Source organism: Rhineura floridana, chromosome 2, assembly GCF_030035675.1.
Source record: "Rhineura floridana isolate rRhiFlo1 chromosome 2, rRhiFlo1.hap2, whole genome shotgun sequence".
Taxonomy (NCBI): domain Eukaryota; kingdom Metazoa; phylum Chordata; class Lepidosauria; order Squamata; family Rhineuridae; genus Rhineura; species Rhineura floridana.
In genome coordinates this window covers 191,499,144-191,526,069 of record NC_084481.1, presented here as the reverse complement: position 1 = coordinate 191,526,069, position 26,926 = coordinate 191,499,144, and the positions used below count along the sequence as shown (strand labels likewise).

General features: G+C 42.2%; 1 protein-coding gene across 2 annotated transcripts in view; it reads left to right on the top strand.

The window, feature by feature from the left end:
* The window catches only part of NEK9 (NIMA related kinase 9), a 56,373-nt gene that overhangs the window by 8,315 nt on the left and 21,132 nt on the right, over positions 1-26,926 (top strand). For both annotated transcript variants that reach the window (XM_061611778.1, XM_061611777.1), the window contains exons 4-15: positions 1,647-1,717; positions 3,078-3,183; positions 8,688-8,819; positions 9,450-9,560; positions 9,937-10,001; positions 19,249-19,299; positions 20,206-20,398; positions 20,921-21,065; positions 21,632-21,832; positions 24,151-24,197; positions 25,417-25,572; positions 25,929-26,037. In XM_061611778.1, the coding sequence (XP_061467762.1) occupies positions 1,647-1,717; positions 3,078-3,183; positions 8,688-8,819; positions 9,450-9,560; positions 9,937-10,001; positions 19,249-19,299; positions 20,206-20,398; positions 20,921-21,065; positions 21,632-21,832; positions 24,151-24,197; positions 25,417-25,572; positions 25,929-26,037 (1,387 nt within the window). The remainder of the gene's footprint in view (positions 1-1,646; positions 1,718-3,077; positions 3,184-8,687; positions 8,820-9,449; positions 9,561-9,936; positions 10,002-19,248; positions 19,300-20,205; positions 20,399-20,920; positions 21,066-21,631; positions 21,833-24,150; positions 24,198-25,416; positions 25,573-25,928; positions 26,038-26,926) is intronic.

Sequence of the window (26,926 nt, the reverse complement as noted above, 5' to 3'; positions counted from 1 at the left end):
TTTTTCAGCACTCTCAAACCAGCTCACCACATTAAGGTGTGCATCCTAGAGAGGGAATTTCATGCTTATTGCTATAGAATTAGCAGATTACATCACTTATGCCAAGAAACCGGAGGCCTTTTCTTGGATTAGCATGCTTTGAACCTTAGTTGTTGATCGTGTAGCAGGGATACAAATGCTGTTTAGGTTTTGACAGTATCCAGGTCTTATATCCCCAACCCCCAATGAGGGAATGATATTCTTCTGGGATTGTTTATAATCTTGTGGAATTTTTACTTATTTACATGTGATCATTTTTATTTATTTACAAATTAAATGTATGAACTGCTTTTGTTAATTAGACTGTTAATGACACTTTTAGGACAGGGAATTAAAAATAGACAGCACAGACAAGTGAGCAGCAGTAATGCAATTAAAAAGTTCATCATAAGTAGAATGATTCTTAAAAAGCTTTATTGAACAGAAATATTTTCACTTTATGGCAGAGTACAGCTAGGGAGCAAGCCTTACTTCTCAGTGGAGGGAGCTCCAGAGAATAGGTACGATCTTTGTAAAGGCCATATTCCTTTATCTGATGGTACTCACCTTTGTAAGTAAGGGACTGGAGAACAAGGTCTCACTTGATGACCTCGAGGAATAGGGAGGAGCAAATGGGAGGAAAAAGGGGGATTGCCATGCCATGGGAATTAGTCCTGAGATCTCCCAATCTTTATGCTTTTTTGTTTTGCCTTGGGCTTCAGACCATATTTCTAAATATGGCATGTAGCAGTGCAGTAAGTGCCTATCTGTAGTATTTTCATGCAGTCTTATGCATGTTTACCCTGAAGTAGTTTAAGTAAAACCCAGTGTGTTAACTTCAAGATTAAGACTAGGATTGCAGTCTCAGACATACTGTGGTGAGCTTTTATTGTTCATTTTCAGTAGGTTGCCCTTGTTTTATTACCAAGAGATTTATGAAACTATATGACTACAGTTACACTGTAAATTGTGGGATAGCAGCTCTAATGTAGAAATTGGCTATTTTCCAGTATTTTCAGAATCCCAACCTTCCTCTTCTATTCCATATATAAAAAGGAACAAATATATCCACATTCTTCAACATCCTTAAAATCTAATTGTTAAGTGGAATAATGCATGCAATTATTGATTTTATTTATGAATATATTAGTCATCTTTACTAATACATTCATCTTTGTGTGTTTATTCACTAGTAAGTCCCACTGTGTTCATTGGGGCTTATTCCCTATAAAGTGTGTCTAATGCAGCTCCAGTGGATCAAGATTACTTAAACCACTCTAAAAAACATCAGACTAGAACAGTAAAACAGCTAAAACGAAACCCAGCAGATTCTGGCAAAAGCCCTGTACAAATTTTTCATTTGTAGGCATGTTTTTTGTTTGTTTATTCATTCATTTGTTATTCAATTTATATCCCATCCTTCCTCCCAGAAGAAGCCCAGGGTGGCAATAAATGATATCATGAAGGGACAAGCACTCCTGTACCTTGGAGACCACATTATCATGGAAAGATTACACCTTGAAAAAGATCTCAACAATGAAATGTTAATAAGGGAACAATAGATTATCTAAAATTGACTAGACTATTTCCTGCATTCTGTTTCCTATGTGAGCTCTCTTTCTTTGTAGATGGTGATATGGTACCTGTTTCAGATTGCATCAGCGGTGAGCTGTATCCACAGGGAAGGAATCCTTCACAGGTAGATGTGATTAATGAAGCTTAGGCTAAATGGTGGCCTAGTGCCTGAAGGTGAAACCCATCTGAGAATGTTGATTTAAAAAGCAACTATCAAAGATACTCAAAAGATACAACAGAAAAAACTGCTGCAGGCTTTTGAGCATCTTTGATAGTTTCTTTTTAAATTGTTCATTTTTTTCGTAGTTTAGTAATATACTAGTATTTTATTTTACTTTGTCTTTTATTGCACTTAGTGTTTTTAGTACTGTTAACTGCCTTAGGCATTTCATATGAGGCAGGGTCTAAGTATTTATCATCAGAATTGTAGGTGGTGTTCAGTACACTCATTCCATTAGCACAAGGACTTTTGGCTGCACAACAGAACTTCCTCTCGTGATATGCCCCTATGCACCCCCTAAATCTATTCTAAGATTTCCCTCAGCTCTCCAGAGCAGATTTGGAGAATGCGCATGTAGGGAGAGGAGGGTGGTGAGAAGTACTGTTGTGCAAATGGGAATCCTTGTCTAAAACAACAAATGTATTGAATACCGTCATAAATGTAACTGGATGCAATACATTTTGCCTCATAGTCTTCTGAGCACAGAAATTAGATTTCTTATAATAAGCATACAAGCATAATACCCTGCTGATCTCCAGATGTTGTAGGACTATAACTCCCACCATCCCTGATGGGAATTGCAGGCCCACAGCATCTGGAGGGCACCAGGTTGGGGAAGGCTATGCTAGTGGTTGCCCGACTAGATTTCATTATATACCTCTACTAGGAGTCTTCCTTTGCCCACATTTGGAAGCCATATTTCTAGTATAAAATGCAGAACAAATGCCAATTGTAAGTGAACACATTAGATACATGCTTTGTGGGTTTTACTATCATTTCAACCCAAATAGTCAGTAAAACCCAGTAATTAATTTTAGCTGCCTTGTCTCTACAAAAACCTTCCCCTCCGATTTTCAGGTCTCATGCTGAATTTCTCTAGAATACAGAAGGGACAGTATTTTCAGAATTTATGTTTTGGGATTACTTTGATTTTAATACTTTTACATTACATGTTTTCCATAAAACTGGGGATGCTGGGTTATAACTATAATTAATAAAATTAGTAACAATCAAAACAATGTTGATGTAAAATTACATGTATATGAAAATTACATGTATATGTATATGAAAATATGAAGGTTTTTACCCTTAATGTAGTAGATAATACAGTTTGATTGATAAATACTTTAGCGAAAATAAGTGACTTCAGGTGTGGAGAGGAATGAGCTTTCAGAGTAACATTAATAAAGGAGAAATGGCAGTGTACTGAGTCCTGTGCCTGGTGATTGGAAGAACTACATTACTTTCATTCTTTCTTTTCTAGAGATATAAAGACACTGAATATCTTCCTCACTAAAGCAAATCTTATAAAACTGGGTGACTATGGTTTGGCAAAAAAGCTGAATTCTGAGTATTCCATGGCTGAAACGGTAAGTGTCTGAAATTTTAATGTTTTAATAGAATAATTTTGTTTGGGATTTTATGCACATTTAAGGAGCTTGGGATCATTTGTTGTTTACTTTTTTTCTTACTCCACTTCTGAATTATCTTTTTAGAAATATAAAATATCCTATTCCTGTGTAATCTGCCATTAGCAAATGTGTATTCATTGAGTTCCTGAACCCTTCAGCCAAGTCAGGGGTTGCCAACCTGTCACCCACAGGTGTCATGGTGCCCCTAAAGGCCTTCATTGGTGCCTCTAGCAGGGCCCCCAGACTCTGAGCTTTCATTTTTTAAAAGTAAGTCTCTAGCCCTCTTAGAAAGAAAATTGTGCAGCAAAATGTGCAGGTACCCTTCTAAGCAGTATCTCTGAAATGAGCCAACCTGGCTGCTTTTGCTTATCAATGTTTTTAGCCAATGAGTGAAGTCAGAGGTATGATTAATAAGTGAGTTGTTTGGACACCAGGCAATAGGAATCCTTGGGATCCTAAAGAGCTGCTGTTTCCCCCTGCCCTTTAGTGTACTTTTCCTGCTTCTATTTTATTTTCTAGTCCTTGGAATTTTCATAGTTTGCCCTACCTTTTTCCTTAGCAACCAGGATACATCTAGGTTCATCTAAGATCAGGTAGTCTCTAGAAGTTACTGTATGTTAAAGAATCAGTATAATGGTATATAGATCTACTCAGAAGTAAGTCTTACTTAGGAGTGAGCCCCATTGACCTCAGTGTGGCTATTCATCTAAGATAGCCTTTCCCAACTAGTGGGCCACCAGATGTTGTTGGACCACAATTCCCATCTTTCCTGACCATTGGCAGTGCTGGCTGAGGCTGATGGGACAACAACACCTGGTGGCCCACTAGTTGGGAAAGGCTGATCTAAGACATAGGTTTGCACTGTTATTTATTCAATTGTATAGCCCACGTCAGTGGTTCAGTTGCATCATCAGATCTAAGTCACCTTTTGTTTCTCACAAAAAGAAGTTTCTTTAAGCTGTAATCTAGTATTGCCCATGGTTGTTGCACAAAGTTTGGAAAGTGCCATGAGCAAATGTATGAAGCCAAATATTGGGAGATAGCTGTTAGTAAGATCTATAACGTATAAATTAACACATAATGTATGATACTTTCCAAGAATGGATAACTTTGAATCAAACAGCCTTAAATTCCAGCTTGATTACTGAGATGATCCGCAGCAGTGGCATTGGTTGTCCCCCAAGTTGGTGTGGCTCATTTAACATTGACACAAAATCGAGCCTTCAGTGCTATTGGCTCATTTTGTTGGAATTCTCTGCCAACAGAGATTCAGCAAGGTGCCTTTTGTTTTAACCTTTAAATATCTGCTGAAAACCTTTCTGTTTTGAAAGGGTAATGCAGGAAGTTAAGAAAATGACTGTTGGCAGTAGTTAACCTTTGTTTTTACTGTATTTTTAAAAATGGTTTTTACTATATATGTTTTGTACATCGTAAATCTTTTTTTTAATGAAATAGCAGTATACAAATACAGTTGTAAATAAATTAAAATAAACAGAGGAGACTTGTGGATGGGGCTTCTCTACACATAACCTAATGTATCATGGATAGGGAGCTATGGCCAGTCATGGCTCCCAGATGAATATACCTGTGTGATACATGTGTCTGTTGTATTCACACATTTTAGATACACTTTTAAAACAGTTTACATGTGCAGGACATTCTTCCAGGGCTTGACTTGAAAGCGGTAACTGAAACTGATGAAAGGTCCTTTCAAGGCCCTATTCCTAACAATATGAGATACAGCCAAAGATTTAACCTTCTCTAACAGGAATCAAAATATTTGCACAAACAATGTTTGGAACATGTTACTACCTCAATGTGCTTCAGAGTGGTAAACTGTCCCAAAATAAATCCATATATGTGGTGTCAGAAGAAGAGCACTTTAAGTCTGCTTTCTTGGGTCAGTTTTTGTTTGAAAAGCCCCATGGGACCTTTTTTATTCTAATACCTTCCATTGACTGGGACAAAAAAAAGACCCCATTTGTGAAAAACAAATCTAGATTTCTTGGGCTGTTTTATGTTTTGGGTCCTTTTGGTTTTCAGAAAGAAAACTCTGTATGGGCACTTAAATCTGATTTCCTGGGTCATGTTTTGTGGGAAACTGTTAACTCCCAACTCTCTGCGTTAGCTGGGGGGGGGGGAGAACACCACAAATACAAAAATCAATTATCTTCTTGGGAGATTTTGTGTAAGCTTGTCATATTTTTGTGACTTCTTGGTTGGTCCTAATAAAATTATTATCCAGCTGTAGATATTGTAAATGGTAGTTGGCAGAAATTTGGGGTCATTGTGTACTGCTGAGCAAGTAACAAAGTTCTAGATCAGTGGTTCCCAACCTTTTTGGTGTGGTGACCCACAAGTCCAAATTTACTTGGTATGGTGACTCATCAATTTATTGTCACATGAATTTTGGATGCTGGTGCTCTCCCGCCATTCCCTTTCAATGTGTACCTCCCCACTTTATTGAATTTTTGATAAACTTGTAATAACAAGTTAATAATAAAAATAAAAATTGCATAACAAAAAACAAAATGTTTAACATAGTATAGATGCTACTTATTATTTTGAGTTTTAAAGAATTAAAACCATGGGAGCATGTCATAGGACAAAATGAGAGAGAATACATTGCTGTTTCCTTGCCCTTCCCCCTTCCCATGCTTAACGTGGGCAGTCAGCTATGTCTTGACTGATCTCCACAACCAGGACCAGCAATATTGATTTTACACATGCACACACCAATGTTATTGACCAATAACTGGGAGCATTCTCTTGTACCAGGGAAAGTATACAAAGTGGTCACACCACACTTGTGCAGGTACACAAAGCACATGGATACACGTACAGGCCATAGACACAAAAGTGTCTCTCTGTCTCTTTCTCACTTTCATACCCCCCATGTATTTAACATATACATAGCCACCTACATATATCTCCCTGTTTCTCTGCCCAGGTACATCTCCCCCTCTCTCACACACATTACACATGCATTCCTTCCTTTCAACCCCCCCCTTCAAAAAAGCTCCTTCATGTGCCAAAAAAAGCAGCTGCCACCAGCTCCACTTGGCTGGTGGTAACAGAAGCCTAAGTGTGCAGGGATACCTCCACCACTCCTTCCTTCCCTCCCCAACTTTTTTTTAAAAGCAAGCCCCAGCACTGGGTGAAGGAGGCACCTGCTGCTGGCTAGTGGGAAACAGTGGCCTGAGCATGCGGGGATCCCTGCCACTTGGCCCCACCTACATCTTTTCATCCAGCTAGCCCCAGCATGGGATGAAGGAGGTGCTCACCTCTTGTTGGCAGGCGGCAGCAGCCTGAACATCATACTCTCCTTCTCTCCCCAACCTTTAAAAAAAAAAAAAACTAAGTGGTTGGCTGGCGGCAGCAGCGGCATGAGCAAAACTACCAGTACTCCTAACTGGAGTGTTTTGACAGAAAAAAAAAGCACTGAAGCCTGCGACCGACTTGCACAGGCTTCTTGACCCACTTGAGGATTGCAACCCATGGACTGGGAAACACTGTTTTAGATGGACTATGTTATGGATTATTTTATTATTTATTTTATTTATTTATTATTTATTTAGTTGCATTTCTAAACCGCCCTATAGCTAGCAGCTCCCAGGGCGGTGTACAACATGATAAAACCACAATATTTAAAATACAGCGTGTATTGCGCAAACAATATAAAACATTATATAAACAAAGTAAAAGAAAACTAGAAATAAAATAAGTAAGATTAAAAGCATAAAATACATTAAAATGCCTGGGTGAAGAGGTGGGTTTTTACCTGGCGCCGGAAAGATGACAGGGAAGGCGCCAGGCGTATCTCATCTGGGAGGGCATTCCATAATTTGGGGGGGCACCACCGAAAAGGCCCTAGATCTTGTTACTGTTCTCCGGGCCTCTGTATGGGTTGGGACCCGGAGAAGGGCCTTAGACGTCGAGCGGAGTGAACGGGTAGGAACATAGCGAGAGAGGCGTTCCATCAGATATTGCGGTCCAGTGCCGTTAAGGGCTTTATAGGTAAGGACCAACACTTTGAATCTGGCCCGGAAACATATTGGAAGCCAGTGCAGTTGGGCCAGAATAGGTGTTATGTGGTCGAATTTCTTCGTCCCAGTAAGAACTCTGGCCGCAGCATTCTGCACTAGCTGAAGTTTCCGAATCGTTTTCAAAGGTAACCCTACGTAGAGAGCATTACAGTAATCCAATCTAGAGGTTACCAGAGCATGAATAACTGAGGCTAGGTTCTCCCTGTCCAGATAGGGTCGTAGTTGGGCTACCAGCCGAAGCTGGTAAAACGCATTTCGTGCCACCGAGGCTACCTGAGCCTCAAGTGACAGAAGCGGATCTAATAAGATCCCCAAACTACGGACCTGTTCCTTTAGGGGGAGTGTAACCCCATCTAGGGCAGGTCTGACATCAACCATCTGAGCAGAGGGCCCTCCAACTAACAGCATCTCAGTCTTGTCAGGATTGAGTTTTAGTTTGTTCGCTCTCATCCAGTCCATTATCGCGGCCAGGCAGCGGTTCAGTACAGCAACAGCCTCACATGAAGAAGATGAAAAGGAGAAATAGAGCTGCGTATCATCAGCATATTGCTGGAAACGCACTCCATAACTCCTGATGACCTCACCCAGAGGCTTCATATAGATATTAAAAAGCATGGGGGACAGAAATGAGCCCTGAGGGACCCCATACTGGAGCACCCAGGGACTCGAGTAATGTTCCCCAAGCATCACCTTCTGGAGACAATTCCCAAGATAGGAGCACAGCCACCGCCAAGCAGTGCCTCCAACTCCTAAATCCGCGAGTCGCCCCAGAAGGATACCATGGTTGATGGTATCAAAAGCCGCCGAGAGATCAAGGAGAACCAACAGAGTTACACTCCCTCTGTCTTTCTTCCGACAGAGGTCATCATACAGGGCGACCAAGGCTGTTTCTGTACCAAACCCCGGCCGAAAGCCGGATTGAAATGGATCCAGATAATCAGTTTCATCCAAGAGAGCCTGGAGTTGGCGAGCAACCACGCGCTCTAGAACCTTGCCCAGAAATGGAACATTTGCTATCTTGTTCTTTCTGTTCAGTTTGTTTAACTTAATTGTTTGCTGTCTTTGTTTTGCTTATTTGGCTTTCTTTCCCTTTCATTTCCCTTTCTTTTTTCAAGCACTGAGTCCTTAATTTTATTCTGTTATTACGTAGTAGATCTCCATGTGCTTGAGGAAAGATGCAGATACTCTAGCCTGAAATACAGTTTAAGTGCTATTTCAAGGTTGTGAACAGAATAGTAGCTGTCATATGTTCCAGCATGCAGTGTGAAAAGTTAAATCACATATTTTGTGGTTGGATAGGAGTTTTCTATAAAATGACCAGAAATTAGCACTTGCTGGGGAAACATTGAACCATGTCTGATCATCTGGTATCAAAGAGTTCGGCAAAATTGCTCTAACCTCTGTTCTGCTGTGTAGTTGGTAGGAACCCCATACTACATGTCTCCAGAGCTCTGCCAAGGAGTAAAATACAACTTCAAATCTGATATCTGGGCAGTTGGCTGTGTTGCCTTTGAGCTCCTCACACTGAAGAGAACTTTTGATGCAACAGTAAGTCACACCTGTGCCAGTCACTAACACTGCATGGTTTTCCTTTATCACACTTTGTTTTAATCCTCTGTGTATGTGTGCTTGAGATAAAGTGCCCTCAATTGTTAAGAGTGTATGACAGCAAGAGCTGTACTTCAGTTAGGTATCTCCTGTTTAGGGATGCCAGTGGGTGATATCCAGCTAAGTCATACTTGGATTAGACCCACAGAAATCAATGGACTCAGATAACAAGTCCATTTATTTTAGTGGATCTACTCTAAATGTGACTTAATTGGATGATGATGATGATTTATATCACCCAGTGACTAAAATTCTCCCTTGCTGATATCCTGGGCTTCTGGAAAATGTACATAGAAAGCTGGTTTATACTGAATCAGACCATTGGTCCATCTCACTCAGTATTGTCTACACTGCTTGATAGCAGTTCTCCAGGCTTTCAGACAAGAGTCTCTCCCATTCATACCTGGAGATGCTGGGATAGAACCTAGAACTTTCTACCACTGCGCTATGGCCTGTCTCCAATAGTAGATAATATTTGGAGCAATCAAAGTGAGAGAGATGTGTCCATGGAATAGCTTCTCAAACAGATTCTCCAGCTGCACTCATATGATTTTACTATTTCCTTCTTAGAATCCCTTGAATCTCTGTGTGAAGATTGTGCAAGGGAACCGGGCAATGGAGGTAGATTCCAATGTTTATTGTTGGGATCTAATCCAGATGGTCCACTCCTGCCTCGATCAGGTTGGTGAAATATGGTTTTCTCTCAACTTTGCTGCCTTTGTGACACAGCTTCAAAGTAAAGTGGGGGAACAGCCTTTTATAAACTTCAAGGTTAGAAATGTAAGTTTTAGAGTCTTTGGACTGCAGATTTTGTATTCTTGGCTATCCAAGAACTACAGCAACTTAGAAGCTGTTAAAATACCTCTGTCTTTGGGGTGAAGAATCTACAGTTCCTTTCATGCTGTACTTTCTGCCAATTCAGTAATCTTTTGATTCTCTATGTTTTGGGGAAATGGGTAAAGACCACAACAATGTGGTGAGTTAATCTGCCCTGAGATTTAATTGTTGAAAAATGATCCCTTTCCTTAGGGAGTGACCTGTCACTCACCTCTTTCAGGATCCTGAGAAGAGGCCGACTGCTGATGAGCTGCTTGAGAATCCCCTTATCAGCAAGCACAGGAGGTAAACAATCATATGTGCCTTGGCCATGAATTGGCCATGTCGTTTACAAAGGAACCACAGAATCTTGAGTAGCCTAATCATACCAGTGCTTCCCAAATTCAGTCACTTAGAGTGGCTATTGGCTGATGAGGCATACCTTCAATAGACAATTCCTTCTCCTAAGATGATATTCATGCTTATCTTTCAATTTTGGTTTTGGAATTAGAGGCAATACTTTCCAAAAAAGTTAAACACTACAGAATGCAAGGCTTTAAAATGTGGAATATTTATATTCAAGTTTTCTCTTCCTTTAGTTTTGGCTGATTAGTCCTAGGCTAATACTTCCTACAAGCTAGCAAATGCTTTGTCGCTAACATGTTGAAACTTCAGCACACAAAGAACCAATGCACCAGCTAGTTTGTGAAGTGTTCTTAAATAAATGTTCATTTAGACAAGTAGTTTTTTAGCAAGGACCACATAGTTGTTGTTTCTTTTGTTGTGTAACCAGTGAAAGTGATGCTTATCTTTTTCTTTAACAATTCTGCCTGCCCTTTCTTTTAAAAAAAATTAATATCATCTGCTCTGGATGCTGATATTGATCAATTATATCATTGTTCTGTAGTATCATATTTTAGTTCAGATGAATGCTATCAAGGCCTGGTGATTTTTTGCCATTCATTTTGTTGATTAGTTATCTTCATATTTGACATAATTATTCTGATGTAGTAACTGGAAAATTGATTCACTAATAGGGAAAAAAAGCCTTGCAGTTTGAGAACATACCTATAGCTGACAAATATTTCTCTCAGACTTTAAAAAGCAGGGAAATTGGGCAGCTATAGTGAATGCACCGGAGAGCAGGAGCCCTGACATCGTCTCTGAGATACTGTACTGCCCTTTAGATTTGTAACAATGCCAACAAAATTTGGGTTGGTCTTTCACTCCAGATTCTCTGTAGAAACAGTAGTAACACAGGAAAGAAGCAAAGTAAGAACACCAATAAAAAAACAAGAAATTAATTCTCCAACTTTGGAGATACAGTCCTGATTGCAGGTGTTGCCATCACTCACCATATGCTCAGGGGCATCTGTTACCAAATTCTACCAAGCTACACAGGAAGTGGATTGAACTATGAAAGACCAACTCAAATTGTGTTTGTATTTTTATAAATGTGTAGGGCAGTACAATATCTCAGAGAGGAGAGGGAAAGAGAAGAAAGGGAGGGGAGGGGAAAAGGGGAAAGGAGGGGTGGGGGAGGGGAAAAGGGGAAAGGAGGGGTGGGGGAGAAGGGAGGGGGAGAGGAGGCATAGGAGGAGGTTTGATCGTTTGCATGCTTACTGAGTTCAATTGGATTTACTCCTGTGCAATCATGCTTAGGATAAGTGAAACTGACCTGGGTGGGGGAGGGATGGAGATTGGATGGGTGGGCACTGGGCAGAGGGAAAATCCCTTTCCAAAAGGAAAACATTGTTAATAGTATCATTATCTTTTGGGGTTTCCCCTACCTTTTTATTCTACAGCAGACACATGTAGTCTCCCACCCAAATTTAAACCAAAGCTGACCCTGATTAGCCAAGCCAAATAGCTTTTAATCTGGTTATTAGAACACTGACAGTTGGTTCTTACTGAGCATGTTTGTATTATCATAGACTCCAGTGTTCGTTTTCTTAACTTAATTAAAAATCAGCCATGCATTTTTTTAAACTTGAAACTGCAGAAGATGAAGGTCAGAGTATGGGGCAAGGTCAGTAATAGGATTACAGGTACGTTGTGAACATGGCTGATTTTTAATTAATTTCAACAAATTATGAGACCATTAATAAAAAAGTCCAACAGGAGTCTGGATTTTTAAACTCTTGTTTTAGACTTTAAGCTCTCGATTCTCTCTGAGTGTTTTGTGTCTTACCATTAAAACTTAGAGTGTTGTTAAGCAAGCGTTTCTGGATGCATTTCTGGACTATAAGGTTTGTAATGTTTTGTTTTGAAATGAGCTTATGGGAAGCAGCAGAATGGTATGGAGGATATATTCAATATAACATGATGGAATGCAAAAAATCCATGCTAGCTATAGTATATAGCCACTTTTGTGGCTGTCTAATTAAATATAGCTATCTTTCCACCAACTCTTGCATGAAGGCAGATGCAAAAAATTAATTTGATTTCCATATTTTCTTTTGTATTTTTTGGTTGTTTTTGTAAAATGGAAAAGAGATTAAAAATGCCTGAAAATACTAAGAAATAATGTATACAGTCATCAAAAGGTAATGCTAGAAAGGTATCTACGACATATACAACTGTTGTAGACACTCAACAGTAACAATTACTTGTCTAAAAAGATGGAAACCCCACCACACTCTGGGAGCACATTCTCGTAAGGGGACAACTAGGTTGGAACTGCACATTGGGCAGCAAAGATGTGGTTCTCAACAGGGGTGGAGTAGATTTGCAGAGAAGGATGATGTGTGTGTCTGTGTGTCAGTGAATTCTTCCTTTGCCTTTGGGCGGCTTCTCTCTCCTATCTGCATTTCCCTCAGTTGCAGTTTCTATATGAGCTTATTTTCAAGTGGGGAAACTAGCCAGTAGGGAGGGTTGTAGGGGAACAATGGAGGAAGAGTTATGAACATAAACTCTTCACTCTCCTCAATCATTTTGTGTGTTGGTCGCAAATGCAAGATAGGGAATTGGTGTTCTCCCTGGATGATAGTCCATCGAGTGGGTATTGATCACCTAGTGTCCAGGGGCAGGAATTGTAGCAAAATTGCAGGGGAGTAGATCGCCCCAGACACATGCCCTCTCCAGTCCTTTCTTGCCCCATCTTCCTATGTTCTTCTGTTTTGTTTTTTTTAAATTAGTATGACTGTAATCTTCCCCATCTCCTGCTTTCCTCCCCACCCACTGGGGCTACTTGGGGCAGGAGAGAGGTTTTTTTCCTTTGGGCTGAATTAGAGCCCACCACTACGGTGTGCTGGGGCAGGAATTGTCTCAGCACTTCCTCAGCTCGTTTTCTGCTGGAACTCCTCCACACCCTGGCAAGGCCTGTGTGCATGAGTTGAGGACTATGGCGGCTACTAAATACCTGTTTGTGGGTGATCAGCCCGATGTGGCAATGGTCCAGATGGAAGTGGTACAGTCTCCCAGCTCATCTGGCAGAGTCTCCCTGCTTCACCAGCCTTTTCCTACATCAAATCAGGCTCCGATCTTCATGGTGGAGACCAACCTGCTGCCACGGAAAGTGCTTAGAAAGTCAAAGCATCAGGCGGCTTCTCCCTCATAACCAGCGGGCTTCTGCCAATGCCACTAAATGGACGGATGCCATTTTGGGGTCAGCATCCTCCCCCACAGTGGAGTGCACCAGAAAATTTCTGGCCACCATTTTAGTGCCTGCCAATTCCGCATCACGTAATAATATGGCTGCAATGCTTAACAGTGAGGTCGCTAGCTCTCTTGTGGTGCCTAGTTCAGTGACAGCACCCCACAGAGAAGCCCACTCATTTGGGCCCTGGCCACATTGCCAAAGACTTGTAAGCCACCTAAAGTGCCTCCACAGGCTTCTCCCTGCCATATTCCTCCTGGCAGCAGGGGGCATATTAATGAGGAGGAGACCATGGCAGATCCCAAACACAGCAACTTGTTTGATTTCCCCGCTGCTTCAGCTGAGGGGAACTTTGAGGGTTCTGCAAACCATAGTGTGGCACAAGCGCATGCTACTATGTCACAGCAGCTACCCAATCCTATGCAAGCACAACTTATTCAATTAACTCCTGCAGCTCTGGCTCACATCCATGCAGTGCTGATCGGGACTCTTTCTTCTGAATTCCTGACACCGGGTCCAGCGCAGCCACCTCTCTTCGCCTCCAGCATAGCACCCTTTTCTGTACAGGCTAGTCAGCAATGGCGTCTGCAGACCATATCAAGGGCTTCAAGAGCATCTCAGGTCCCACACAGATCACGGCCCAAAGACTTTGCACACCATTCATCTGAGGAGGAGGATGCTCCCTCCCCACCCCCTTTACTTTGTTTATCTACAGGCCTAATCAGAGATCTCTTGGACGCATTCCTGGATCCAGAATCCAATGATGAGGAGTGGAGTGGGAGCTCAGAGATGGAGGATGCTTCAGCTTCCAGTGCTTCTGCCTCTCATTGCTTGCTTCATGCCAAACATTTCTTGCCCCTCCTCTGTAAGTCTCTTGCTGCATTGGATCTAAACTCTCTACCTTCAGAACCACTTTCCATACCATCAAAGGGGGCAGCTGTCCTGAAAGCACCTAAGTCTACAGTGACAACCTTTCCTGTCCCTGGGCCATTTAAGATGGTGGCCCAAATGCTGGTGTTTAATTAACTCCTCCCCAAAGAAGCAGATGTGCAATTCAAGGATGCCTCAGAGTGTTGGCTTGACTTCGCTCTCCGAAAATCCCATGAGGCGGCAGCCTTGGCCATTCAGGTGACCATGGCTTCCATCTTTTCCAGGGCATCACAGGTCTCACTGGATGACCTGCTAAATTATTCACCGCAAGACTCGTGATAGAATTCACAAATCACATCTTAAGCTTCACAGGGCGGCTGTCTTTATTGCAGATGCGACCTTGGATGTAGTTCAGTTCTCTGCTCAGTCTATCACTGCCAAGATCGTTGCCAGACGCAACTTGTGGTTTTGGCACTGGGATGCTGACTTGGAGGCCCATGTTAATCTCTCTACCGCTCCCTATGCAGGTTTGAAGCTCTTTTGTGACCAAATACTCAAGAAGTATTTGTTGACCCAAAGGAGAAGCATAAACCAGCTCTGACCACTCCACCCTGTGATGAGCAACGTTCTTTTCATCAGTATACTCCCTACCAATTGTCCTTTCAGTCGAGCTGTGATCCAGGAAGGGGACAATACTACAGATCTGGGCAGTCATCCTGGAACTGAAGCCGATATCCCAGATGTTCTCTTGTCTAACTGGGGATGGGGAGTTCCCTCCAGCCTCCTCAGGCCCTAAGGGAGGCAGGTCCCAGCAACAGTTGTGGAGATAGTGACGTCAGTGGTTCACCAGTAAGGGGATGCTTTCTGCTGTTTGCTCAGAACTGTGTTCATATCACTGTAGACAAGAAGGTTCTGGAAGCTGTCTAGGAGGGCTACAAAACAGAATTGGAGAGCTTTCCACCCAACTATTTCCTTCCATCCCCCATTTTGGGTTGCCCGCAGAAGTAGCAGGCAAAGGAAACTATCCAGCATCTGCTTCTTATTCAGGCCATCGAGGAGGTACCATCAGACAAATGGTTCTCAGGTGTCTACTCCATTTTCTTTGTCGTGCTCAAGTGCAACAACTCATGGAGGGTCTTCTTAGACCTGAGCTTCCTGAACCAGTTCATCCACTATTGAACGTTCAGGATGAAGTCCTTGTTTTCCATCAGGGAGGCTCTTTGTCATCTGGATTTCCTTGCATCGATAGACCTCAAGAAGGCCTATTTACACATCCCAATTCATCCGCAACACCAGAGATATCTTTGCTTTGCTTACACTTGCCAGCATTACCAGTATTGGGTGAGGCCCTTTGGCGTTTTGTCCGCCCTCAAGTCTTCACAAAAGTGATTCTCGTCTTGGTGGCTTATCTTCACATCCGAGGTGTCCACCGCTACCCATACTTGGACAATCTCTTGATTTGTTCAAGCCGTGCCACTTGGGCACGACAGGACATCCACCTCACCCTTCAGGTACTGGAATCCCACGGTTTCTTGATTGATGGGCCAAAGAGTCATCTGGTCCTTTCGCAGCAGCTTCAGCATCTCTGAGCGATCCTGGATATGTGAGTGGCCTGCTGTTGCTGTTGCCAGATTGTGTGGAAGCTGCGGGAGGTGGTTAAGATCTTGCTCAGATTGGCTACAGTGGACCTCATGTTCCTAGCCCAGGCCCTGGGACAACTAATTTTGGTAATCCAGATCATCCCGTCTGCCTGCCACCAAATTCATATGCTGCAGTGGTTCCTTCTACCTTTTCAGTGAGACATTCTGCGCTCTAGGACTCACATCTTGATTTTCCCTTGGCAACTCCGGGAGTCCTTCAGGTGGTGGACAGTTGTTGCCAATATTCTTAGGAGTCTTTCCTTGTGGGACCTTCCTTGTATGGTCATCACCACAGGTGCCAGCCTTTTGGGGTGGGGTGCACATTGCCTTTTCCAATTTGTCCAGGACCAATGGATTCCTATGGAGTTACACCATAGCATCAACTGGCTGGAACTCAGGGTGGCCAGGTTAGCCATCCAGCATTTTGCTCCATTGTTTTGGCTTCAGCACATCCTCTTTCACACAGACAACCTCTCTGCGAAAGCTCACATCAACCATTGGGGGGGACTTGTTTGCCCAGCCTTCTGGACAAGTCTACCCTGCTCTTTTCATGGGCAAAGATTGACTTGAACTCAGTGGTGGTCAAACGTGTCAGCGGGGACTTGAATGTCACAGCGGACTGGCTGAGACAACAAAGTGTTCAGATGGGGGAATGGAAACTTCATTCTGAGGTGTTCACTCAGATCCAGGTGCAGTTTGGCAGGCTCGTTGTGGATCTGTTCACTTCTGCACTCAGTCATCTGCGTCCTCATTTCCTAACACATTATCCAACTGTACATGCAGAGGCAGTGGATGCCCTGTCAGTCACTTGGCCTCCAGGTCTCCTCTGTGCCTTTCCTCTGATGCTGATGATAGCTTGCACACTGAAGAAGTTGAGGCAACATTGTTCAGAACTTGTTCTGATAGCCCCATATTGGCCACACTGTCCCTGGTTCCCAGAGCTGCTAGAGCTCTCCCTGGACACTCCAACTTCAGCCCGGATCTGTTGACTCATGGCCCAGTTTGGCATCCAAATCCAGCCTGGCTGACAGTGTGGAGGCTGAGTGGTGCTATTTGACTGAGTTGGTTTGGCATCAGAAGTGGTTACGATCATCTTGGCTTCTCGATGGCCCTCCACAAAAAGGATTTATGTCTCTGTCTGGTGAAGCTTCATCACCTGGTGTTCCTGGAGGCACCTCCATCCCACTAAGACAGGCATCTCTAGAGTCTTTGGCTACCTTCAGGATGGTCTAAGGATGGGTTTAAAGCCGAATACTCTACATCACCATATGTCTGCCCTCTCTTCGGTGCTGTCTCTTCGTTCTTCTACGATAGTTGGCTCTCATCCACTGATAAGATGTTCCTAAAGGGGGGGGTGCAGCTTCTAATCCACCAACGGTGCACAGGTATCCCTCATGGAGCTTATATATGATGTTGACTGCTCCTCAGAATCCACCCTTTTAGCCTCTCTTCAGGGTTCCTCTGCAGCTCATGTCCTTCAAGGTCATTTTTCTGATCATGATCACCTCGGCTAGATGTATTGTGGAGTTGAATGCCTTACCTGTTGCTAAGCATCTCTGCATTTTTCATGCAGTCTGGGTTATCATTTGGACAGGTCCTTCCTTTCTGCCCAAGGTGAACTCTGTTTTCCATCCGCAACAGGAGATACTGCTTCCTACTTTCTGCAGGAATCCAACTCACCCTCAGGAAAAGGCATGGCATTCACTTGATGTGAGGAAGGCTTTAAAAGTGTACATCAACTGTACAAGGGCCTTAAGACTCACTCTCTTTTTGTATCTTTTCACCCAGGTTCCCTGGGGGGGAAGGTGTCATTCTACATTGTCTTGTTGGTTGCAGGCTTGCATTAAATTAGCATATGAAAGCATGCACTTATCTGTACCACAGAATGTTACCACTCATTCTACGAGCTCCACAGCAACTACTGTTGCCTTTTCTGTCAAAGCTTCTTTAGTAGAGATTTGTAGGGCTTCTACTTGGGCTTCGCCTAACATGTTCACATTCATTATAAGTTGGACGCTTATGCCTCGGTCAAAGCTGCCTTTGGCTGACGTGTTCTGCGACATGTGGTTATGTATTAACTTAGTTAATCCATAAAGACCCTCCCTTTTCTAAGGTTGAGACAATTTGGGTACATCCTACTTGATGAACTATCATCCAAAGAGAAACCTGAAATAAATGTCTCCTGGATGATAGTCCATCAAGGCCCACCCTTTTGTTGTGGTGACTGGGCTCAGTTGTCATCTGTTACTGTAGTTACTCTGTTTCATTGGGGGTTCTATGTTATTTATGCAAGCTTTGGCTGGGTCTTAGTGCGCTTACATTCTACTGCATGCTGCATAGAGATTTTCTCTCATTACGTTTCCTTCTGAATGCAGTCTGTTTCTGGTACATTCGTGCCTCTGTGTTGGTTTCTTGCAGTTGTTTTGAATACAGTTGATTGACTGACTTTACTACAGTTTCTGTGCTTTCTTTTACTTCGCATGGGGGAGTAGGTCTTTAACTACTGTTTAAGGTTGTCATTTTTCTAGATCTCACCTCCTACTCATCATGACCTACTCCCCCATGATTTTGCTGCAGTTCCTGCCTCTGGATGCTAGGTGGTAATCAATACCCAGTTGATGGACTACCATCCAGGAGAAATTTCAGGTAAGGATCAAAGTCCTCTTTTCTGTCAAACGTAGTTCTACACTTAATTTACTGACAGAGCATGTTGGATGACTGCTATATACAGCATATCTCTTGTGTGTGTGTGTGTGCGCGTGCGTGCATGTGTGAAATCACATTTGCCACATGGGGTTTTTCCCCATATGAATATGCAACCTTTCATTTCAGGTATCAAATAGAAAAACACACAGTGCTGGTGCACTGAACAAGCATGACACTTGAAGTATTCCATGATGTGGATGCTATTGTCTTCACACTCTCTTTTGAAATCTAAATGAATTAATTTTTTTTAGATTAGGATTTGTGATTACTGTGAGGAAGGGGAAGCCAGGTAGTGAAGTCAAACTTATTAATTTATATATGTATGTAGGTTTGACTTTCACTCCCTTGGCCTCCCATTCTAATGATCTCTCTGTCTATGTCCCCATGCTATCTCTTTCTTGTTCACATTTCTCTGCAGAGAGATGCAGTAGTTCAATATCAGACTCAAAACCAAACTTACAAATAGAGTGTATTTATACAAAATAAATTAATTGACATAACCATTTTATGGGCATTGTTTATTATAAGCACTGGATTAAAATCCTTGATTAGACATTGTAATTTTTAGTGCAGAATATGATCAAGTTTGGTTGTATTTCATCCCTGAGAGTGGTGCAGAACAGCTTGATGGGATTCTTCTGCATGGCATTTAGTGTCTGTAAAGCATATTGGAATCCCATTAGAAGTGCTGTAATAATAGATTATTGCTATTCTTATTGATTGTTTTTTATCCTGGCAGAGAGATGGAAGAGAAGGTTGTGCTGCTCAATGGCCCAAACAAGCGACCAAGGTAATGGAGCATATGCTGAAGGGTGAAGTTGGAAAAAAACAGGTCCTTAGACTTATTTACCCTTTACTTGGTTGAGAGTGTGAAGCAATGTTATCTTTAAGACGTTTTCGGTGTAAAAATGCCGGAGTAAAACTCTCTTTGATGATTATATTTCACGTAATACATGATATACTACCTTGCTGGAGCTAAGCATTTCTGAGTCTGGTCAGTGCCTTGATGGGAGATTACCTGGGAACCATATATGTACACTGATTTGAGATCCATGAGGAAAGAAAGGCAGGATATAAATGTAAGAATATGTATGAATGAATAAGATAGCAGCTTTCATTCTTGTAGTTAACTACTCCTCTTTTTCTATATACGTTTATTGACTTCGTACCAAATTGCATTACAAATATTGTGTTGCTGATACTGCTATTTTTCTTCTTGAGATGAAAGCCACTTGCTGGAACATGACCCTTAATAATGGAAAGACAAACATTTACAAAATATTAATGTTCCGAACAAAGTTGCTGAAGTATTTGTACTTTTTCTCATTCATGAATGAGAATCTTGTTCATATCGCTATTTCTGAAAATTCAGAAACCTTGCTCATGTCATCAAATTGGATTCCGAATTGGATTTCATTATTTGATGAAAATTGAAGACATTTTCTGCAACATTTGCTGATCTATTCCCAGGTTCCCTGTTTTTAAATTCCTGATGCTATTTATGTGGCCTCTGAACAATGTGAGCATTTTTTTAAAAAAAGAAGGAAATTACTAAGCCTTATGTGAAGTGCTACTACCTGGAATCTGGAAATTTAATTTTCTTCCAGCCTGTCCTCTATTTTGGGGCTTCAAAAGCAGCTCATGCTAAACAGTGATGACTCTTCATAACTCTATAATCATCTCTTATGTTTTGCAGAACAAGCACCATGAATGAGGCTCCTATTGCTGTGGTGACTTCACGCACTAGTGAAGTATATGTATGGGGGGGTGGGAAGTCCACACCTCAGAAGCTGGATGTCATTAAAAGTGGATGCAGTGCACGACAAGTCTGTGCAGGAAACACCCACTTTGCAGTGGTGACGGTGGAAAAGGAGCTCTATACTTGGGTGGTAAGTTAATAGAAAGAACTTTGGAAGTTTGGATAATGTATGGGGGCAGAACTTACATAAGTCATATTTGATCGCTACTGATGGTCAGTATCTTTGAACCGTCCTAATTAATAGACTAAACATGCCTGTCGTCACAACCTGTTGGTATATAAGAGGTGATAACAAGTGTTACCGCCTTTCAAGAGTTCAGTTTTATCTTGCTCAAGTCCAGGACCTAAAGCACCATGCACACAGGAGTTTTTAAAGCTCCCTCCATATGGCAGCAGCTCCTGCACCTCCAGAAAGGCACCCTAAAGGCTGGAAGACAACTGCAGCAACATCCCATAAAATGTGGAAGGCTGTTGCTGAAAGAAAAATAGGCCACATCCTTGTGTGTGGCTGAAGGTGCACGTGAACCTGTCTGGATCCCAAAGTATATATATTTGTTACTTGGTTACCTCTTATCAGAGTTACTAGCAGTGCTCCTTGGAGCTACCAGTATGCATCCTTTAGTATCCTTTACCACATTTCTGTGTGTTACAGAACATGCAAGGGGGCACCAAACTGCATGGCCAACTGGGACATGGAGATAAAGCCTCCTATCGGCAGCCTAAGCATGTGGAAAAACTGCAAGGCAAAGCCATTCGCCAAGTCTCTTGTGGAGATGACTTTACCATCTGCATCACAGGTGAGAAACAGATTAAATGTACAAGAAAATAAATGGTGTGGAAGAACTGAAATATTATATTGACTGAAAGAGAAAATGACCTTTGCTAGCAAGAGAGCATGAAATGTTGTGGCATAGATAAAATACAGGGAATCTACAGGGAAAATAAGTCTGCAACTGCTGTAATGCTACTCCAGAATTAGTGCAATTTACCAAAACATCATTTTTATTTCATGTTGTTTAAAACATTTATATGCTACCCAACCTAATAGATTTCAGGGCATTGTTCGGCATAAAATCAATACAATGAAACACAGAATGAAAACAATATGTGTTTTATAGTCGCAATATGTGTTTTATTGTACATGATAACCTCTATGTTATGTATACACAGAGTAGATATGGGCCACACTATAGTACAGTGGATACAGGACACATTAGTCCTCAAATATAATTCACCAAGCTTAATATACATATTTAGGATACATGTAGTCTGGTTTCCTTGTGTTTAAAGATGAAATGACCTTGTGCAATAGGCAGCATTTATGCTTCCCTATTTGATTCATTTGTCCCTTTCTTTCATGTAGATGAGGGTCAAGTCTTTGCCTTTGGCTCAGACTACTATGGCTGTATAGGTATTGACAAAGCATTTGGTTCTGAAGTGCTGGAGCCCCGACAGCTGAACTTCTTTCTCAGCAACCCAGTGGAGCAGGTTTCCTGTGGAGATAACCATGTGGCAGTGCTGACCCGAAACCGAGAGGTCTACACATGGGGCTGTGGAGAATATGGTATGTGACTTCCTATCTGCAACCTCTATTACTGGCGGGGAAATCGGAGCAAAATACACACAATAGAGATTTTCAAAGAAAAAGTGCGCGTGCAACTGCTCAAGCTGAAGGAAGATAACTACAATATAAACACATAGAACTGGCAATTGAGAGGCACTATTTGGTAACTGGCTAGTGACAGTACAAATTTTTCTTTGGAGCTGCTGCTATGATGGACTGCAGCTAAATTGGGATCCATAATTCTGGAAAGATGGATGGTCATATCTTGGATTTTGTATTTGTGATCATGACAAGCGAGGCAGTCCTGTTCCCTCAGACTGCAGAGTCCAGTTTGAATGTGAAAACCATTATCTGTAATCATTGTGGCCAGGCCACAAAGGAAGAGTACAGGCAGGTATCACGGAATTGCAGGGATGGTGTCAGGAAGGCTAAAGCTGAGAATGAGCTGAGGCTAGCAGAGAGATGCTAAAAGCAACAAAAAAGCTTTCTTCAGGTATGTTCATAGTAAAAGACAGAGAAAAGAAACGGTGGCACAGCTACTCAATGAGGATGGCAAAATGATAACAGATGATAAAGAAAAGGCAGAAGTCCTCAATTCCTACTTTGGCTCAGTCTTCTCCCAAAAAAGGGTCTATGACCCTCCTGGGAAACGTGAAGTAGAATGGGCAGGATTGGAGCTTGAGATTGATAGACAAGTGATCAAGGAATACCTAATCACTTTGAACGAGTTCAAATCGGCAGGGCCTGATAAGCTGCATCCTAGAGTATTGAAGGAACTGGCTGAAGAACTCTCAGAACCACTGTCTATTATCTTTGCGAAATCATGAAGGACTGGTGAAGTGCTGGATGACTGGAGGAGAGCTAATGTTGTCCCTATCTTCAGAAAGGGCAAGAAGGAGGAACCGGGGAACTACACACCAGTCAGCCTAACATCAATCCCTAGAAAAACTGGAGCAGATGATAAAGCAGTCAATCTGTAAGCACCTTGAAAGCAATGCAGTGATTACTAGGAGCCAACATGGATTTATGAAAAACAAATCCTGCCAAACTCTTCTTATCTCATTTTTTGATTGGGTAACCTTGTAGACTGTGGGAATGCTGTGGACATAATATATCTCGACTTTAGCAAAGCTTTTGACAAAGTGCCCCATGGTATTCTGATTAGCAAGCTAGCTAAATGTGGGCTAGATGGAACAACTATCAAGTGGATCCACAGTTGGCTCCAGAATCGTACTCAAAGAGCGCTTATCAATGGTTCCTTCTCAAACTGGGTGGAAGTAACGAGTGGTGTACCACAGGGCTCGGTCCTGGGCCCAGTGCTCTTCAACATTTTTATTAACGACTTGGATGAGGAGGTACAAAGCATGCTTATCAAATTTGCAGATGATACAAAATTGGGGGGCATAGCTAATACCGTGGAAGACAGAAACAAAATTCAAAGGGACCTTGATAGGCTGGAGCATTGGGCTGAAAACAACAATGAAATTCAACAGGGATAAATGCAAAGTTCTACACTTAGGAAAAAGAAACCAAATGCACAGTTATAAGATGGAGGGGATACTTGGCTCAGCAATACAACATGTGAGAAGTATCTTGGAATTGTTGTTGATCACAAGCTGAATATGAGCCAACAGTTTGATGTGGCTGCAAATAAGGCAAATGCTATATTTGGCTGCATTAACAGAAGTATAAAGTTTCCAAATCGCGTGAAGTACTAGTTCTCCTCTATTCAGCACTGGTTAGGCCTCGTCTTGAATACTGCACCCAGCTTTGGTCTCCTCACTTCAAGAAGGATGCAGACAAACTGGAACAGGTTCAGAGGAGGGCAACAAGGATGATCAGGGGACTGGAAACAAAGCCGTATCAGGAGAGACTGAAAGAACTGGGCATGTTTAGCCTGGAGAAGAGAAGACTGAGGGGAGATATGATAGCACTCTTCAAGTACATGAAAGGTTGTCACATAGAGGAGGGCCGGGATCTCTTCTTGATCGTCTCAGAGTGCAGGCCATGGAATAATGGGCTCAAGTTGCAGGAAGCCAGATTTCGACTAGACATAAGGAAAAACTTCCTAACTGTTAGAGCCATATGACAATGGAACCAATTATCTAGAGAGGTAGTGGGCTCTCCTACACTGGAGGCATTCAAGAGGCAGCTAGACTGCCATCTGTTGGGAATGCTTTAGTTGGATTCCTGCATTGAGCAGGGGGTTGGACTTGATGGCTTTATAGGCCCCTTCCAACTCTACTATTATATGATTCTATAATTTTATGTTCCTTCAACACTAGAAATTTCTCATTATTGCCTCTCCCCAAATACAGGTCGCTTAGGTTTGGATTCAGAAGAGGATTACTCTGTCCCACAGAAGGTAAAACTGACTGGCCTTTCACCATACTTTGTGGGCTTCAGCCATACTCATTATGGTTCTGTTCTGGAGTATGTTCTCTGTTAAGACATTGTTCTAAAAATATAACAATATATTAAGACCACAAATTTGGTACAGTTAAATAAGTAACAGGGATAAACTGATGGAAGGAAGTAATTCTAAGATCAGTTCATTACAATGTGATCATAAGAACATAAGAAGAGCCTGCTGGATCAGGCCAGTGGCCCATCTAGTCCAGCATCCTGTTCTCACAGTGGCCAACCAGGTGCCTGGGGGAAGCCCGCAAGCAGGACCCGAGTGCAAGAACACTCTCCCCTCCTGAGGCTTCCGGCAACTGGTTTTCAGAAGCATGCTGCCTCTGACTAGGGTGGCACAGCACAGCCATCACGGCTAGTAGCCATTGATAGCCCTGTCCTCCATGAATTTGTCTAATCTTCTTTTAAAGCCATCCAAGCTGGTGGCCATTACTGCATCTTGTGGGAGCAAATTCCATAGTTTAACTATGCACTGAGTAAAGAAGTACTTCCTTTTGTCTATCCTGAATCTTCCAACATTCAGCTTCTTTGAATGTCCACGAGTTCTAGTATTATGAGAGAGGGAGAAGAACTTTTCTCTATCCACTTTCTCAATGCCATGCATAATTTTATACACTTCTATCATGTCTCCTTTGACCCGCCTTTTCTCTAAACTAAAAAGCCCCAAATGCTGCAGCCTTTCCTCGTAAGGGAGTCGCTCCATCCCCTTGATCATTCTGGTTGTCCTCTTCTGAACCTTTTCCAACTCTATAATATCCTTTTTGAGATGAGGCGACCAGAACTGTACACTGTGGATTCACTGTGGATACATACTGTGGATTCCTCTGAAGTAAGGGAGATGGGCCACTTCTCTACCTAGTCCAGATATTCTTGTATTTGATCTTCACTTAGGAACATAGGAATCTTATACCAGGTCAGAGTATTTGTCCAACTAGCCCAGAATTATCTGCTTTTTCTGATAGGAGCTCTTCAGGGTGTCAGGCAGAAGTCTTTCATATGACCTGCTGCTTGATCCTTTTTTTAAAACTGGAGTTTCTAAAGATTGAATTGGGACTTCCTGCATACAAAGCATCTACAGTATCTACTTTACCACTGAGTTAAAGTTCCTACTGCTTGCTTACTCTATAGTATTCAGTTTCCGTTATGTCTCCGGTTTCTTTTTATAGGTAGAAATTCAGAAGACCTCTAATATTATTTCAGTCCAGTGTGGCAGTGATGGAACCTTTCTGCTCACACAGACAGGCAAGGTGCTGGCTTGTGGTCTGAACGAATTCAACAAACTGGGCCTGAACCAATGCACTTCAGGGATTATTAATCATGATGTGAGTGGCAGTTTTGGAATTGCATGGGAAATAGGGGAAATGAATTTGTTTTAATAATAATAATAATAATAAACAAATGAAATAAATAATGTTTACTGAGTGCTTGGCTGGAGCCCTAAAGGGAAAAGAAACTAATGTGATTTATCACTTATGGCAGTAGATTCGTTTCTGGTTTGTGTGGTACTGCATGTATGGTACAGCTGCAGGTTGCATGTATTTGAGGAGCCTATACAAGAAAAATAGTATCTGCTTTAGACAGAAATTGTCTGATGTGGAAGGACTGACTTGTATGGTACTGTGGCTTATTGAAGCCCTGCCTGGATGGATTTGTCAGACTGTTTGCTCTCTTCCCTTAGGCTTACCAAGAAATTCCGTACACTACTTCCTTCACTTTGGCCAAGAAACTCTCCTTCTACAAGATTCGCACGATTGCACCAGGAAAGACACACACAGCTGCCATAGATGGTGAGATCTAATCGCATAATATTCACCCCTGCAACACAGTTCCATTTACATATAAGAGTGTGCTAGCCTCCTAAGCATTATCACCTGTGTCAAATCTGCCATTTTGTGGACAAGATGTTTTTGGAGTATGTAATGGCTTCTCACTATCAGGTAGTTGGATGAGGCTGATTATTTATATTCCATTCCAGCCTGGTTTCGGGCCTGGTTTTCAAATGGAAACATGCCCAGTTGCCCTGGTTAATGTCTTACCCTGGAGAATGGTTTTGGGGTGGGGTAGTGCAATCCTTTTGATTCTCCTGGACCTCTTAGTGGCTTTTGATTCCATCAGTCATTGTATCCATCTGGACTGTTTTTCTGGGTGTGAAAAACACATATGCAGGCACTATGTTACAGTGATTCCAGGCTTCCTGGAGGAATGATCTGGGAAGGTGGTGCTAGGGAACTTTGTCCCACCCCATGGTCTCTAACCTACAGGGTAGTCAAGTTTCTGTCTTGTCCCCTGTGCTTTTTAACACCTGCATGAAACCACTCCAGGCGAAGTAATCCAGAGATATCGATTGAAGTGTCATCATCGTGCAGATAAAACTCAAATGTGCCTCTTGTTTCCATCAACTAATTCAGGGAGACCTAGAACTCTTAAACAGTGTCTGAAGGTGGTTTTTAGGCAGATGAGGAAGAATAAGCTGAGATTGAATTCAGACAATACGGCGGTATGATGTGTAGGGAAACTGACTACTCTGGATGGAGATTTACATCTGATCTTAGATGAGGTTGCAGTCTCCTTGAAGGAGCAAGCTCACAGTTTAGGAGTGCTGAGTGGTAACTGGAGAAGCTCAGGTGGTGGCAGTAGCCAAGAGTGCTCTTTACCAGCTTAGGTTGGTTCATCAAC